Source organism: Chroicocephalus ridibundus, chromosome 1 (genome assembly GCF_963924245.1).
Source record: "Chroicocephalus ridibundus chromosome 1, bChrRid1.1, whole genome shotgun sequence".
Taxonomy (NCBI): Eukaryota; Metazoa; Chordata; class Aves; order Charadriiformes; family Laridae; genus Chroicocephalus; species Chroicocephalus ridibundus.
This window is the reverse complement of record NC_086284.1, coordinates 118210229-118228309: the sequence shown is the minus strand read 5'-3', so window position 1 is coordinate 118228309 and position 18081 is coordinate 118210229. Positions and strand designations below refer to the sequence as shown.

The window sequence follows — 18081 nt, the reverse complement described above, 5'->3', positions numbered from 1 at the left end:
ATTTAGAAGCATGGCCAACAGGTCGAGGGAGGTGATTCCGCCCCTCTACTCCACCCTTGTGAGACCCCACCTGAAGTACTGCGTCCAGCTCTGGAGTCCCCAGCACAAGACACGGACCCGTTAGACTGGGTCCAGAGGAGGGCCACCAAAATGATCAAGAGGGCAAGAACACTTCTTCTATGAAGAAAGACTGAGAGAGCTGGGGTTCTTCAGCCTTGAGAAGAGAAGGTTCTAGGGAGACCTTATTGCGGCCTTTCAGTGCTTAAAGGAGATCTTACAAGAAAGATAGAGACTTTTCAAGGAGCAATGATTTTGAACTAAGAGGGTAGATTTAGATTAGATATAAGGAAGAAATTATTTATGATATGGGTGGTGAGACACTGGAACAGGCTGTCCAGAGAAACTGTGGATGCCTCAACACTGAAGTGTTCAAAGTCAGGTTGGATGAGGTTTTGAGCAACCTGATCTAGTGAAAAATGTCCCTGCTTATGGCAGGGAGGTTGGACTAGATGATGTTTAAAGATCGCTTCTGACCCAAACCATTCTGTGGTTCTACGATTGTATAATTACCTGATTTTTGTTCTTGGAAGAGCCAGGACTGAGGTACACTATGTCTCCTCTGATGCCTTTTCAATGAGGAAACCTCTCTTTTCTCCCCAGCAAAGCTCATGGGCCAGGCTGGTCCAGCGCAGAACCAGATGAAAGCCTAAGTGCTATTTACCTGTACTAGGGCCTCCAGTTCTGAGGCATGCAATGACATCCCACTGTTGATTCCTTTTGCAAACAAACAAGCAAAAAAGGAAGGAAATGGAAAAGACAACTGACCTGTCTCTTACCTTTGCTGCTGCATCATGCTGGGCAGGGCCTGCGTACCCCTCTTTGCTTCTTACTTGAGTGCTGCATCCCCACACAGGGATAGGGCCACATCTGCAGGGATGCCACATCACGGCAGGGAAGAGCCATGAAACAGGCACTCAAGCCTTTGTATGCTCATAGCTTACACTTGTGTTAATACAGTTACTGGGGTGAGCAAGCAGGAACAAGAGAAAGTGGTATATTGAATCTCGGGTGTCATATCAAGGGGAAAAATGGATTACTGATTACAGGTTTGAAGTGATCCTAATGGTTTCATGTACCAAAATAGGATGAATTGTGTTGATCCTACAGCTGCCTCCTCTGGGCAATGCAATTTTTACCCACATCTGCTAAGCAGTGCCATATGTGTTCTTGTTAAATAGTGCTAATTGAGACAGGAAGTGATCTAAAGACATTTGCCTATGGACTCCCTTATTATACAGCTTTCAAAGGACCTAAATGTTGTGGGAGCATGTATACCACTGAGACCCGATAAAACCTGATGCTTTTAAGTCACTGAGCTGCTTCTGAAAATGCCGTTCATGAATCTTTAGGATACAACTACAGCAAGGGATGATGGCTAGACCTGAAAGCCCTGCCATGCCCACCGCAACCGTTCACGTGCAGAGATGCAGACAGGATCACGTACGTTGCAGACTTGTGGAGAATACACTGACAGCAGGCAGCCTGGCAGCTCTTCCTCACTGCTTGTTACAAGTTGCTCATTTATGGGATCAAGATGACCATGCAGAACAGAGACAAGGAAGCTAGAAATCTTTGCTAATGAATGTATGCACATGCAAACATAGCAAAAAGTTAAGTAGCTGTAAGTGGCTGGGCATCTGTCATTGGTGATTAATACATCCATTCATAGATGAACCCAAACTGAACATGGCCAGGTGCTGTCCTCTTAGGTGGGAAAGATGGGATCTTGATAGAAGGTTCCTCTTTCTCTGGCTTAACTTAACAGGAGTTACCGTCATTTATAGTGTTAGCACTATGCCACCTATGCATTAATCCTCATTGGCTTTTATAGGTGAGCCTTATCAGAGTATGTATTTTTGGCAAGACAATGAAGCCACCCTAGTTTTCTATTAAAGCTTTTCATGCCAATGGCAGTTTCATTTAAATAAGTTAATAATATCCCCTAAAAATCCTATATATCAGCAAAAAGATTCCCCAGAGCTGCAGCCATCAGTAGAAATAAGACTTTGAGGGTTTGCAGTGCCCATGGGTGAGTGACGAAGAAGTCGATGTGTGTCAACCTGTGCTAAGACATAGCCTGCATTAGCCTAAGTAGGGCAATGGCAAAGCTTTGGCAGTTCTTTTAGCTGTGGTGCCAATGCCTGTGAGTTTTGGCAGCTTACACTACACAGTGAAAGAAAGTCAACCCAGAAACAAAATTAAAATATCTTAAAACTGCCAGCTGTCCCAGTCTTTCTGTTTGGGCAGCTCTACCGACTTCTCATAGGTAAACTGTGCATTTGACTCCTGCATTTATCCACAGCTCCTGAGGCCCCCAACGAGAACTATCAGGGAAAAGTGACAGGAAATAAGTGCCTAAAGATCTTTTTCCAATCTAGGCCTAGATAACTAACAAAAGCAGTAAATAAAGTGCATCTAAACAAGTGTCTTAATATCAGATTTATGTAAGTATCAGGTGTTGAAGTATATGATACCTAGGAAACCATTCTTATTTAACTAAGTCTCCAAAACAACAGAACATTATCAATCTCAGTGACAACTTATTTACTTGCAATGCAACTGAGTGTCTGAGAGAGGCAGGGTAAAACTGTTCCCCCAGTGAATCCTTTCCACACCAATATTTCCGCGCGGACACCAGATAAGGCAGCCTGTCCAAGTTATGGACCGTGAGGTGAGATCCAGTGCCTGTCCCTCCTCCCCAGCACAATGGAACCAGACACATGCCAATACGCTCGGAGAGGATGCATCTTGTTACTTTTACAGCTAAATTTATGTGAAAATAGAAATAGTGCATTTATTTCAGGGTTAACATGCAGTGCTTCATCTACATACCATCTTTTAGACAGTAAGGTTACTAAGTTCAGACCTGCTTTAGGTATTTTAGGAACTATTGTTATAGGCACTGTTTTCAGCTTAACTCTGCAAGTTCTCTCTGTTGCGGGTTTTTTACTAATCAGTTGCTGAAGTTAAGAATACAGACTAAAACCCATGTATTTCCACAAGCAGTGGGATTAACAAGCCTGGTTTCTAATGGACGCGAGTCCTGCAGTCCAGGTGCCCCAGCATGATAAACATCCCTTACGAAGCCATCCACTCTTGCCCCCTGTGACTACTCGCCGTACCAAATTTCCCTATCTGCCTGGCTGCGCTAGAGATGAGACAGACCGTGGTTAGGTGCATCCGTTGCGCAACCATGGATTCTTGGAATGGAAGACAACGACTGATTGATGCCTAAGAGGTACCATTAATTTAGATTTCTCTCTTATCAATTAGGATTGCTGATTTTTACATGACTGAAAGGAACTTCCCATCTTTGAGATTACTATCTGTCAAACTTAGCTGATATCAGTCAAGGGGGTTTTGAAATTATTGGGGAGAAGAGAGGGAAGACAGGTTGTATAAATGATAGTGAAACTCTTATTTCTGTGAAGAGGATAATGGCAAGCTTACCAAGTTGGTACAGTGTCTGTCAGGGACTGTAACCAAGTTCTTTCGGTGAATACTCACAGCTGTTATGTAGAGAACTAACAGAGGAAGTACGGGCAGATGGTGTACAGTGATCGCATTTTTTCTGTCACTATCTCTGTTCATCAAATTCAGTTAAAATATTAAATGGGAGCAAAATCAAAAGTGTGGAAGCTAGAGTAAAGATCCTACATGTCTCTCCCCGGAGGCTGTGGATAAAGTCACGAAGTTCGTTAATCTTTAAAGGAGGTAAAAATTTAAGAAACTCATCCTTGTGAGGAACCTCATCCCTGTGGGCTCCAAAGAGGAAGAGACTACTGACCTTGCTCCAGTTTTGTTTACATCTTAAGTCATTTGTAGCTAGCATTTAGAGGTTAGGAAGCTGTTTGGAAAAAGGCTCTCCTCTCTTTGCAGGGTCCTTGCCACTTCCTAATGCCTGCAGCCTATTAGAGATGGATACAGCAGGATGGATTTTTCTATTGGCCATCTTCATTTGGAAGATTGCCAAAGAATACAGTTTCTGTACTCGTATATGCTTTAATTTGCTTTGTGCTAACAGTTTGTTTAAAGAGAACTGAGGCTATGTATCAAGCACAAAGTATAGACAGTCCTTTCTATCAGAAGGATTGGATTTCCAATCACTCATAAGTTTCATTGTCTTGGAGGTGTTTTGAACAACCGCCACGGAGACAAAAAGGCAGTCTTTAGCATGGCTTTTGGCAGGTTTACCATGGGGTCAGCACAAGATCAAGATCAAGATCCACTTTATTAGATTAAACAAAGCTATCTGTGGTGTACGCACCCACTTTTGAGGTATCCTCCTTCAACAATCAAAACAGAGTTCGTCAGTATTATCACTGCATTGTGGGTATGATTATTTTAAGCTGCAAATGAGGTCTAAAGACATGAAGTCCCCATCTAAAATGCCTAAAATGATCACTCACACCCTAAAAGTGACTTGTCTCTCAAATGGCTAGAAATAGAGCACAGATGACTATCCCAGATGGAGACATCCCTTGCTACCTATTGGCAGTAAAGAGTTTAAAAGACATGCTAGCCAGCTGCATTCAGTTAAATGTAATGTCAGATATCTGTCTGAGCTGCCATCAGTCCTCCCTTTATTCCTCAGTCAATTACAGCAGAAGTTATTTGTGCTTTCCAACTGCCCAGCCAAAATACGTGAGCAGTGGCTGGACTTCCACTACGCATGTCTCAGTGGGTACGTAGCGAGCGTGCTACAAGCCATTGATCAGTTTATCTAACAGCCTTTTTCAGCGGAAAGGTAGAAGGTACCTTTGGTACATACGGCTGTTGTGCAGGCCACACACCGGGACAGTTGAACAGTAGGCATAAGTGCATAAGAACCTGTATGAGATGCAAGTCACTTACATTTAGATAAGCCATTAGTCATCAAATTAGCATAAATTACATATTCTTACAGGTATTTAAAGTAAGTGGAGTTAGGCATTGCAGTTCCTTAATGAGATGTGGGCAGCAGCCCGCCCTGTGAAACACTTCAATACTTTTTTAACTCTGGCCCTAAGGTCCCTTAATAAATACTTAAGATGAATGAGGCTTATCCTTCCCTAGTTACGTGTCATCGCATGCATGACTTCAATTGTTGTATTGTACACTCCCAGTCACCGCACCTGTCGGTGTGCCTCTTCTCTCGCTTTGTGTACCTGCGTGTTAGGAGAAACTGGGAAAGGCTGTTTAATTGGGGAAGAAAGTTCACAACTGGGGAGGGAGTTCACAAGGCTCCTCTCTGCCCCTAGGCAAAGAGCAGCGGAGCCGTGTCAAAGCCTACTGGTGATCTGGCTTGTCATTCTGGCGGGGAGGGGAGTGGCAGGCCAGAGAAACAGCGCTTTAAAAGAGACTGAGGAAGTGAACCTGCGATGCTACCGTGAAGCAGCCCTTCAGCTAAAGCGAATTACTTACCCAGCCACCTAGAGATCACAAGGAAGAGCACCTTGAGGTGAAACAACGCAGCGATGAGGAGGATGGCAATGAAAAGCCTTTGGTTGTTCATTTTTGGTACAAGTGAGTACTAATTCGGTTATGTCCTCAAGGGTTGGGTAGAAGGAAACAGCACTACAAAGCCTGCGTATTCCAATGGGCTTTGTGTGTTTCTTTTGTGGTTAGTAAAAGTTCCTTCATGTTTATGATCAGGCAGGTGTGTTTACTGTCTCTGTGCTGAATGTCCAGACTCACAGGCATCTCCTAAAGCTGCAAGACAGTGTTAGAAACAGGAAAAGAATGCTATTCTTCATGAGGCTGTAAAGTATTTTTAAAAACAGTTTTAATGGCCTCTGTTAAATATGATGTTTATCTCTGAAGATGGAACTTTCTCAGCTGGAAGTGGAAAAGTCCTTGGGTTTTATTCTTTTATATGTAAATCTGCATGTAGTGGACGTCTCTGTGAGTCTAAATCCTACTGTTTGTATGAACTCCCATACAACTCGTGATCTCCCTATATTATTCATGTTAGGGGGATGCATAATGATCCCCACTAACATATATAAATCAGACAGCTCGCCCTCAGCCTTCATCACAGACTTGCCCTTTCTCATCCTGCCTTGCAGAGCCTGCAGTCTCAGTTCCACTGCTTTTTGACCCATCTTGTCTTCTCATACCAATGCTCCTACACCTTCTTCCAAACTTCAGACAAAGCTATGCACATGGAAACCTCTTGGTTTTTTTATCAAAAATCCTGAAAGCCTCACTTCAACAATAAGACCCACAAGAAGGAAATTCACAAAACTTAATGTAATTAGAAAAAGTGGATGTGCTCCATATGCAACAAATGTGACTTGGGTCATGATTTCATGATCATTACGTAAATTGTGTAATGCCATTGGTATTCTTTCTCCTTTTTCATTATTCTCACCATTCATGCGATCCAAATTATAGATGGGAAACTTTTCAGAAGAGAAATGTGTATGGTGGGTGAAGCTCTTCTCGCCTGTTTGGGCAGGACTCAAATGGTCATAATTCAGTGTTAAAAACACTGGCCTGTGAAAAAATTTCTGGAGAAGGTGTAGTAGATTCCTGCACTGCACCAGAGTGGAGAAACCGCACAGCACAAGGCAGTGCAGTGTTGGGATGCCAGAGCTGCCCTGAATGAGCTGCATCAGGATCTCGGCACAGACTGACTTCTCCTGCTGCTGCACAGCTTTTCACTCCAATTGTGTGAATAACTGGTACTGTGAACTTCTTGCTGAAGAAAAAGCCATTCAGTCATTCTGAATCAAACAAAATATTTACTTTTGCTGCAAATTTCACATTTAATAGGTTTCCCCTCTCCTACTTTGGAATTAAATTTCAGCTAAATTCTGAAGTAAAGTATTGAGAAATTAAAAGTTAGAGCATTTCCTTGTAAAAGTGAAGTAAAACATTTCCACTTTTCCTACTTTTCTCACTAGCCAAATCTACCAAGACAAATAGAATCATAGAATGGTTCGGGTTGGAAGGGACCTTTAAAGATCTATTTCGAACTCCCCTGCCACAGGCAATAACAATTTTGCTTAATCAGAATCTCAATTTTTTCAGCAAACAAAATACTCCTCTAATTGTTTCCAGCTCTATTAATTGCCCTTCATTCTGTTTTGATTAACACTTACTCAGTAAGGAATGTGAAAGTAGACACCTCACTTTGATTTTCTTCTTCCTTTGTACAAGTACTAATGTTTAAGTTGAGCAGAGGGAGATAAAGCCTTTCTCAATTTCTCAAAATGTTATAAACATACTAATTGATAACACACAGAAAAGTAACTCTAAGGCTTAAATCTAGGTGATGCCATCCCTCTAGTACTATATAGGCTATTCATCCTCTCTCCTTTTCTGAACTTCTTTCAGAATTGGCCCTCCCCTCCCTACTTTATTCTGTTTTCTCTCAGAAAAAAAACCCAACCCTGAAGAATAAACCCCAATTTTTAGACATGCTGACTGTGACTAGCTGGCTGTTGGTGACTTGATGAAGAGGTGAAATACAGTGAGGAGGGGGAAGGCGGAAATTGGCGTGAGTAAATGGCATCCCAGAATGAAACTGTGCAGCTTCCCAGAGAGCCAGAAGGAGCCCCAACAAGGGAGAAACGGGAGCCAGAAAGAGATGTTGTGGATGAAAAACAGGAGAGCATCAGAAGAATTCGAGCACTAGGGTGACAGCAACAGATGAATAAGCAGTCTCGCTTGTTACAGGCTGTTTCTCTTGTATGTAGTGTTTGGTTCCCCCACTCTGCGCTGAAGACATGTTTGGAAAAAAACAAACATCTCATTTATTGTAGGATTTGAGTCATCCAATTGGAGGAAGGAAGAGCACTTGTGAGGGGAAGGTTTATGGTTAGGCAGCCTCTTCTCTGCTTCAGGGCGGAGTTAATGACCTGTCAGTGAACCCCAGCCTGGTGGAACCAGTTTCTGAGTAACAAAAGGACGAGGAAATGAATTTTGCTCAATCTCCTAGTACAGGTGATGCTTTTCACCTAAATGCAGGAAAGTGTCTCTATCCAGTCACGACAAGCAACGAGAAAGCTTTCATAGATGTCTCTCAAGGGCATGATGAAAAACGTAGTCAGAAAATGCAGTCAGCCTTGGGGCTACACAAACATGGCCCTTGCACCAGGTGCTCCAGAGCAGGGAAAGACCTGGGAGTGGCTGCAATAAAACCGTGCTAGAAATACTTTGCCCAGCTCGTTTCTCTCTCATAGCTGTCAGCAGCTGTAAATGAATTAATCCCCGAGAGAGGAGAAACCACTACCGCGATGTCACAGGGGAAGAGACTAAAATGCATGCTTAATTAATTAACTGTGCAAGACCACAGAACAACTCTGTTATGGGATGGGGAATGAGGAACGACCAGAACTTCAGCTAGAAGCCTCCTGCTCTGGTCACTCAGCCACCTTTTCTTACCAGGATGCTAACAAATGCAGAAGGCCGTCTTTGCAATCCTGCTGGAAATATCTGAAGCTGACTCTGAAGACAGCTGTGGAAGGGCAACAAGGAAGGAGGGGTGCAGAGGAGGGAAAGGTTTGGCTGCTGTGAAAATTCCCATCAAACTCCTCTCAGGAAATATGGGCCAATTCTAAGAAGAGGACAGACTGGATCCAGGAAACTGTTACAGAAGCTTTTGCCTCTCCCACAGGGGAGCAGATCCCCATGCCAACTGTCCCATGTTACCCTCTGCAGATACCTGAACTGCTACCAGCAGGTTCCTAGCAGTGACAACAAAACCTTTTGGGTCCCTATGCTGTTATTTTCTAAGGGACACTATTGTTCACTGCTGCTATAGTCAAGGATCTGGTACTGCTCAACTTGGTAACGGCTAACTCTTATCGACCTAATGTATGTGTCTGTGGTTTTTTTCCTGTCCAAAAAAGCATGTATTCACAATCACTTTGCAACTCAAAGTGGAAATCTAGATGCCCTTTGCTCCCTCCCTTACATACTACACTTCCTTATGATCTAATCTGGACACACATACGGCAGAATGAAGACCCAAAGCTTGCTAGACAGCAACTTTTCAGTCAAATCCTCTCCAGGGAACACTGACTCACCCCGGTTTTTCCGAAACCTTCACCGCCACACAAAGCACGCCCCTCCTGGGGAGAGCACAGACCTCTGCCCTCCTCCACTTTCCTCCTTACTGCACCATCTTCCTCTTTGCCATAGGAGTGCCTTTGAGCAGCACTCCCTTACCCACGTCCCTCCACTCTCTAATCGGTTTCAGACTTAGATTTTTTCAATTATTCACTTTGGTGTCATTAAAAAAAAACCAACAAAAAACAAAGCAAAAAACCACCACACACTGTAAGGAGAAAGCAGGCGTTTTTAAACATAAACAGGCATGAAGGTCATCTATGGCAGGGCAGAGGTGAACACCAGCCTAATTCTGAGAATAACTAAGACCTGCCACTAGCTAATGCTCAGGTATGATGAATTAAGCATCAAGTCAAGTGGAATACAACGTACAAGAAAGACCTACCTGCACTCTGCACGCTTCACCAGGGCATACAGGGATTTTTGTTATATTCAACGTTCAGCTATTCCTGTGCTCCACCGGCAGGAGCTACAGTCCTTGGAGAAAGGTGACTACTACCCTACTCATTTTTAAAAACCAATAGCTATTCTTCTCTTGTTTCTTTCAAGCTCTCTTTGCTTTTCTAGCTTTTTCTTTTTCAGGGCATTACATGAAGAGGTTTTGATTTCCTAGCATAAAATGTCACTTCTGTATGGATTTGGATTGAGGCAAGTTATTTGACAGTTTTCCTTATCCCTGAAATTTGACAATATCAATTTATTAGTTTAGCCTGAATCCTTAAGACTGCTGATGCACTCATATTATCTGTTTATCCATCTCTCTCTCTACATTTAGAACTGTCAAAGTATGTCAGTCACACTGAAAGAGGGCTCATAAAAAAAATAAATACATCTTTATAAACTCCATGGCAATGTATATCCAGCTAAAGACAAGGGAAGTGAGGAAAGGAAAGCAGTTTAGCTCTTAGCCATCCTGTGCAGCAGCTTCCTATAGTCAACCAGCCCGGTATACGTCACCTCTTGCGCAGTGGGGAATGTCACAGATGACAGAGGCGGGCGTGGGGTTGTTGTGGTGTGTAAGAAAGTCAAAGACACAAAATGTGGAATCCAGATGTCATTAACTTTGCTGACTGCAGAATTTATTCTCTTCCTAGTTCTGGTGACTGCTCATGCCCTCACTGTGGAAGCACCTGCCAAGGAAACACAGGTGGCACGAGGGAACAACGTTACTCTTGTCTGTCATTTCAAAACGGAGGCTCCTATTCACTCAGGAGACATTGTTGTCTGGAGGAAAATCAATAGTGCGGTAAATCAAGTTGCATAAAGAAACATAAGATAGGGCATCCAAGAAGGGGGTGAGAAGATAGATGGAAGCAGGACTGTGGGTGGGAATGTGTGTTGAAAGAAAGATTCCTTTAAGACTTTCTTTAATCTCAAAACTATGCAAACAGAAACTCTGATTCTAGATGCAATTTATCCCAAATCTACTGCATGATACTAGCACAGTCCCCACCCTTCTCTTTCCTCTCTCTTGGTCTTGCAACTGTGTACTGAGGATACATCACTACACACCGTGGGTTTACATCTATTAAAATACGTGACATGCTCAGATACTTTATAAAAAGGTATGTGTATGTATTATACACATATATTTTTATATATACATATCTTTGATACTATATAAGAGGTTTTCAGTTGATGATAATAGCACCCAGAGAGATTCTTGAGGTCTCCTATGTTCATATGGAGTATTGGAAGGTAGAGAGACCTCTGAAGTTCTCCTTGACTTCTTGGGAATTAGTGAGAAGGGAAGCAGCCTTTGGCAATCTCCTTGCAGTAACTGCCACTGGTTTCTTCTCTGAAGATCCTTGCAGGAAGAAAGCAAGGGAGTTTCTGTAATTGTAGGACAATTTGATTTACATATTATGGATCTCAGACAAATCTCACAGTGTCTTGTCATGGCGAGGAAAGGTGAATAAGCCCCAGCAAAAGAAATCGGTCGTCTCTGACAAGGTGGGATAAGGGGATTCCAGAGAGAAACTCAGACCCTTTTGAATGCCTATGTTTTTCTTGGCTTTTTGGTAAACTGGGGCAATTTAAGGCCCTCTTTTCCAAGATGCTCTTCTCTCAAGAGTGGGCTAATCCATCAAGTTAGGTTGTAGGCTCACAAAGAAGAAACTGAGATTGCTCATTTTCCCTCCCTCTCTATCAGGATGATGCTGTCACTAGGTATTTTGATGGACTTGTACAGTATGGCAGAGGCTATGAAAACCGTATACAGTTTAGTGGTGATATAAGCCAAGGGGACATCAGTATCACCATCAATGCAGTGACCATGGAAGACAATGGGACATATGCATGCAGCGTTCGTCTACGGAATGACGCCCCCAGACGGACTGCAACCTTGGCTCTTTTTGTCCTTGGTAAGCATGATGGGGCAACACCAGATCCATTAGATAAAACACTGTCCTTCCTCTAATATCCACATTGTTTTAGACAACAGATTTTCTAACAGAAAAAAAGACTTTCCCAGGAAGTCATCATCTACAATTCCATCTTTAATCTTTTCCTACTACTACGGAAGTAGGTTGGAAGGCTTAGAGCACCCAGCTCCCTTAGATATCTGACTGTAGAAAACTGTCTTTAAGAGTTATACAGTTCACTTTCCTAATAACCCTTGCCTCATTACAGGGCATTCCTCATTCCACTGTGACTTATCATACTACAGTTATCAAAGGATGAATTACCTAACACTATTAGACATATCCCAAAAAGCATCTCACAATTCCTTCTTGTTTGACGAGTGCCAAGATGGAGAAACAAATTAGAGCAAGGTTCACTCCAGTGCTTAGAGAAGATGATGGTAGGTGCCAGACCAGCCTGTTTAGAAGGAATAAAAACCACAGGTACAGGAGATGGGTTGAAACAAAAAAACTACTTCCGATTAATAAAATGCCTTCCTTTTTTCTTCCTTCAGTTGCACCATCCAAGCCAGAATGCCAGATTTTGGGGACACCAGAATACGGACAGACAATCAATCTGACCTGCATTTCTCATGAGGGGTCCCCAAAGCCCAGATATACCTGGCAAAGCTTCAATGTACAAAATGAGCCCCGTGTACTACAAAGAACAGAAGGTATGGCAAATTCAAAGACATCAAGTCTTTGAGCTCTCTGTAGATCAGGGTTGGAAAGATTTTGAAATACAAATAGAAAAACACACTTAAGGCTTTTTCTAGGAAGTTCTCTGTCCAGGATTTTGAAAAGTTGTCCTTTTGATACAAGACACACTCATGAGTAACTTAGCAGGAGGAGAAGGACTGCTACCTGAAGTAACAATGGTCAGTAAGATTTTCATTTTAGCTCTCACCTGGCAAAAAAGCTGGCTCACTCTGGAAGCACACAGAAATAATTACTTCTCAATTGCTGGGCATAAAGAGGGGCATAACACGAGGAACAACATTGAGGTTTAACTGGTGTGTCTTTGTATCCCAGCTCGCTCGACAACGACCAGGTTGCTTTCTGGAGTGAAGGCAAACAAAAGCAGGCTCTGGAAGCTACCTTCCTTCCAGAGGTGACTCCTCACCTACGGGAAGATGGTATGAGAAGTGGTTACACCATTCCTGCTTTGAGCATAGACGAGCCATCCGGTTCTTTAGGACTGTCACACAGGCCTCAATATTTTATAAGTCAGAATCTGTAAAGAAAGGAACTGAATTTCCATGACAGGACCTTTGGTAGAACTATTCACACATAAATTAGGGTTTAATAGTTTTTGAAGTGTAGTAGTGACAGAGGACTCAGATTTATTCCTTTAAACAACTTTTTTTCTTCCTCCTATGTTCAGCTCCAGAAAGACAGAGTATCTGAACCTCCCCTTCGTGGTTTAACTTATCGTAGCATTGCTATGGATGTAAACAGGAGATTCAACGCTCACCAGCCTATTCTTGCATAAATTATGCAAAAGACGAAATAACACCAGGGACACAAACCTTATTCATTTGACTGGCCACTAAGTGGTGCCAACGCGTCACGCACAGCACTGAACGTACCGGAACGTACTGTCGCTACAAGCAGTTTCTTTCCGTGCTAGGCAAAGCGTGCAGAGTCCCCTTTAGGAGCCACTCCAAAAATGACAGTATCCGACCTTCTTTTTCCCAATTTGTCTCACCAGTTAATTACTTTGGATTTAATATAGGAGGATTTACAATCCGGTTATAGACTGCAACTCTGAGAGGCATAAGCATCACACGGAAAAAAAATAATTAAAAAAATAGAAGTAAGCACAGATAGTATGTAGAGATTAAAAAAAATAAAAAATAACCAAGCATGCAGTGTGTTTATTGGTTTGCATGCCTTTTTACTACCTGGCGCTAGGTGCCAGCAGAGACTTAACAGAATCTCAGTCCCACACGTTGGCTGGCAAGAAGTGAGATCAGAGACAGGGAAAATAAAACAGGAAAGTCACTGAAAAGTATTCAGAGCCTTTTTGCTTTTAGAGCAGGTATCAAGACCTTTATCAGTAGATCACAGGCAAAAAGCATAGACTACAGATACAAATGTCAGCTGGAGATGTAACAACAAAAACTGACTGCTTGAGCAGAGAGCACTAAGCTTTAGCATATCATTCTGGGCTCTGTTAGGTTAGACAGAAAACTATCAGTATCATAGCAATCCCATGTTACTGTATTTCTTTTCCTTCATTTATTTTCACAGCCCGTGTGGCCTCTCCCAGACTAGAAAACTATTTCCCCCACTGCTAAATAATTCAGATCTGAAATCCCAAGAGCTGTAGGATTGAAGAGCTTTTTGTTGTTTTACAAGTTAATTCATCAGATGGCCAGTTCTCAAAGCCAGATGCCAGTTTGGGCCACCTTGTATTTCTCAGTAAAATCCAATGCAAAAAAGCTTTCACTAAACACACATACTTCTTTACCCTCCACCTACAATTTTCTTTCTAAAAGGAATGTTCCCTGTAATCAAAACAGCACACTTCCGTTTGTCCTCCCACAAATCACAATAAAACCTAGGGCAGCTCCTGAGTGAGACAGAGCAATCCATCAGCTTTAATCACCTCTCATCACTCCCACTACCCTGGACTGGAACTGAAGGGCTGCTGTGCCCACTTCCTTCCCTGGTTTAATTCTTTTCTTTTTTTGGACTGGATTTGTGTTTCTCAACAGGGGAACAAATAACTCTGAAGAACATCTCGGCAGATACTTCTGGCTTTTACATCTGCACTTCAGCAAACACTGTGGGAAAGGAATCTTGCAACATGACAGTCAGCGTTGTGCCACGTAAGAGACGGGGTTGCTCACTGGAAGAGTAGTACCAGAGAAAGCAGCCTAGCTAACCATCAAAAGATTAATGGAAGCAATGCAGACAGAAGTATAAAATTCTGCTTTTTCTCTCAAAAAAAATAGCACACTTTTTTTACCTTTAAGACAGATTCTCTGCATTGGTTTACAGGCTAATAGAGCACTCACTGACTCACAGGGTTAGTTCACAGATGACAAGAAAATGTGTAGAGTGAGATAGGCCTGAGCCCCCAAAGTCTGAAACTGAATGTACCAACAAAGTACAGCAGTTGTTCACATCCAGGGCTCCTCCCTAACAGTAACTAATAGCTCCTGCAGACTTGTCAGCTACCCAGTACAGAATTAGTTCCAGTTGCTGTAGTCAAAATAGATGTGGTTTCCCCTCAGTCTGGATATGACATCCAGAGTAGGCAGTGAGATGTGACATCTGGTGGAGGGATTTGAAGTCCAGTGATTGTGCTGATGGCATTTGATATATTCTCACTGCAAAGGGCTAATTCTTTTCTTCCTGTATAGCATCCATGAACATAGCTCTTTACGCTGGCATCATTGGTGGAGCTGTTGCTGCAATTATAGTTATTGGTATTTTAGCCTATTGCTGCTGCTGTCGGGCGGAGAAAGAGCAGGACTATGAGATGACGTAAGTACCTTTCTAGAAAAGTGAATAGAACATATGAAGGGTTCACCTTCTCCTTCCAAATCAACATATGCAGTGGAAAGCACGGGAGAAAAAGGAAAAAAAAAACATCAAGGAAAGTGTGCACTGATTTATCCTTTCAGTTTCTACCCTAGTGGTTCCCATCTCTTCTCATGGAATATGCCCAGTATTAGCAGACACCTTTGCTGTCTCTGGGGTAGAACCCAAACATTCAAACCTTTGAAATGCATTAGCAAGCCCAAGTCAGTCAAGCACGTGCAGCTACTTGGTAAGCAAAGTCCAGGCTGTTTCTCAATTCTCTGAGTCCCTAGAGCTGTTTCTGCCCTTGCTAGCCTATGTCCATGCTAGCCATGAGGTTCTGTATTCAGAATTATCACTCCAAGATCGAAACCTTTTATTTATTCTCATGATGGAAACAGACCATTGTGAAAAAAGTGGGATGAGTAAAGATACACCAGTCACCCTTTCTCTACATACATGCTATGGGGAAAAAAAAAAAAAAAAAAAAAAAAGTAGCTCACGCACCTCCTGCATAACCAGCAAGACTTAATTTATGTAGTTCAGTTTGGTACACTTCCAGGTCAGCTTAGAGCAGTCTAAAACCATTTTAACACAAAATCTCTTCGTAAAATTTTTAGCTGGTTTTAATAAACATTTATACTCCTGAACAACATTTTAGGGAGCAACAAGAGAGAAATGAACCCTCTAACAAGACGCCTACAAGGAATCAGAATGCTGAGGAGGACTACTGAAGATGAAGAAAGAAGCAGGAGGCCAATGCCATCTTCAGGATTTGCTGAGGCACAGGCACCCCTGTAGAAAAGAAGTGAATCCCTCTTTCTTACTGCACGAAGGTTTTTTTGAGAAGTAAAATGAAAGCTAATGGCTCTGCCTTCAAGATCTTGGAGAGAATACACTTGTCTCCCTGGAAAGAAGCGCTTAACGTACAATGAGTACTAATACATAACCTCATAGCAGAAAAATGCATGTGAAGCACTGCTTCACCCAGTCATCCAAAAATAACCATTCTTCTAGACTTCCCACTTTCTGAAAAAAGAAGCGAGTCAGGTCTATTTGGAGAACAGAGTTGCTGCTGTATCCCGAGATCCACAGGTTTCAAGGTCACCAACTGCAAGTCATCAGGGAAGAGTGGTCTTGTTCAGGGTGTTATACAAGTGTCACAGCTTACAGCATCGCCCACTATAGAAAATATTTTATGCAGACCAAAGCAAGCTGATTTTTAAGGACATTTTATTAAATGTGTTCTTTGTATACATTATACATGCACATATAAATAAAAATATGTAAAAAAAAAAATCACAGATGACCAATGAAAGTCTCCTGTTTGGAACAACCATGCATACTAATGCTATAAGATAAGGTAAGAAGTTAGATGGACTTGTAATTGGCAGCTGCTAAGATCTAGAAACAGCCTAGTAGCCTATATACTGTCAGATTCCTGAACTTACGAGTTGCAGCTCAGAGAGCTCCTAAACACTAATTTTCATTACATTATCTTTTCCTCCTGGCTGTTGTGTGGGCACGTCAGAAATAGTCCATTGCTCCTGATGCTCCTTCTGAAAAAATGACAGTGAGAGAGCATATACAAGGCTAAAGTACATCTTTAATAAAAAGAAGGAAGAAAAAAAAAAAGGAGGGAAAGGAGGAAAAGTACCTTTTAATTCAAAATTGTAACAATTTTATCAGAAGCACTGTGTGTGCAGGATCTGTGCAAACATGGAGAAAACTCCCATCACTAGTATCTTATCTTTGGAAGAGAATGACTGTCTGCCTTTGTCCAGAGGACTGTTAATATGGTATTAAAGCTAATTAAGAGCTGTTTTGTTTGTGCCTTTTTTTTTTTTTTTCAAAGACACATGCAATAAATGACTCGAACTACAATAATATTTATCTTTTCAAAGCTCTCTATTGCATCTTCCGCTTCAGGAGTTCCAGAAACTTATTGCAATGCCTCCCACATACCCTTTACCCCCAAGTACTTACTTTTAAATCTATAACAAAAATCTAAAACATAACTTTAAAGAAGAACCAGCAATCCTCCTACACATGGGCAGCTTTTTCTAGAATTTGGACTATGCAAATCATACTACCAGAATTGTTTTTCTGGATTGCTTTCCGGCTGCCTTTGTTTTACATGGTACTTCAAATATAATTATTCATTTGTAATAATAACAATTGCAAAGACCAACAACAATAGTTCTTTACAAACTACAAACCCAAATCTCTCTGGCAATGAACAACCTAAAATGCAACTCAGCAAGACATTCTGAGGACCTATTCCTGTGCTTAGTTTAGACGCATGACAAAACAGTGCAAAAATGGATGACTAAAGAAGAATTTTGCACACAGAAGCTGAAGGCAGATAAAAAATGAGATGCCTAACTCAGAAACAGAGCTGATATGTATTTTATTCTCTTTTGTAATGAGCAAGTATAGTATTGATTATCTAATTAGCATTCTAACAAGTTTTTACTGTGAAGCACAAGCTATTTCTTTTATAAATGTTCGACATTAGTCAGCACTCCCAAGTTCCTCACAAACACCTATACCCTGGCACTGCAGAGGCCTTCTGCTGAGGGACAATAGTGTGGGTTCTCATCAAGGATCTTAACTGTAAAGACCAGCAAAAGGACTTCACAACTATCAGAAGTATACATGGCCAGAAACCGACTCTGGCCTCTAAACCATTTTAATACTGCGTTACCTATCCCATACTCTTCACTCTTAGGATAAGTGAAGCTTAATTGCTGCTTGTCAGATGAAGTCTTGAAGTAACATGTACACATTGGTCATTTTAGCTGTAAAGAAAAATGCAGATTAGCAAATCTGCATTAAGTACTCTGAAAAAAACAGCCACAAAATACAGAAGAGATTACATAATGACCCCCAAAACCATGAATTCAATTCTCTGTAAGCAGCTCCCGTAAGAAGTAGCAGGGAAAAAAAGCGAGAGAGTCAAACTTGACAACCATTAAAGCAGAAAAATTTACATACTGCAACACTAAGCTCAGTTCTACACTAGGAAATA

The 18081-nt window shown here is 41.8% G+C and overlaps 1 protein-coding gene across 2 annotated transcripts in view; it reads left to right on the top strand.

Annotated features, from left to right (window-relative positions):
• Positions 1–16816, top strand: part of GPA33 (glycoprotein A33) — a 54850-nt gene extending 38034 nt beyond the window's left edge. Inside the window, exons 1-8 of one of the 2 annotated variants that reach the window (XM_063358202.1) lie at positions 3145–3298; positions 5301–5565; positions 10212–10363; positions 11270–11480; positions 12035–12193; positions 14240–14353; positions 14891–15014; positions 15712–16816. In XM_063358202.1, the coding sequence (XP_063214272.1) occupies positions 5517–5565; positions 10212–10363; positions 11270–11480; positions 12035–12193; positions 14240–14353; positions 14891–15014; positions 15712–15784 (882 nt within the window). In that variant the 5' untranslated portion in view covers positions 3145–3298; positions 5301–5516 and the 3' untranslated portion in view covers positions 15785–16816. Of the gene's footprint in view, positions 1–3144; positions 3299–5300; positions 5566–10211; positions 10364–11269; positions 11481–12034; positions 12194–14239; positions 14354–14890; positions 15015–15711 lie in introns of those variants that run through there. The other variant, XM_063358282.1, reaches the window with a different exon arrangement.
• The last annotated feature ends 1265 nt before the right edge of the window (positions 16817–18081 follow it).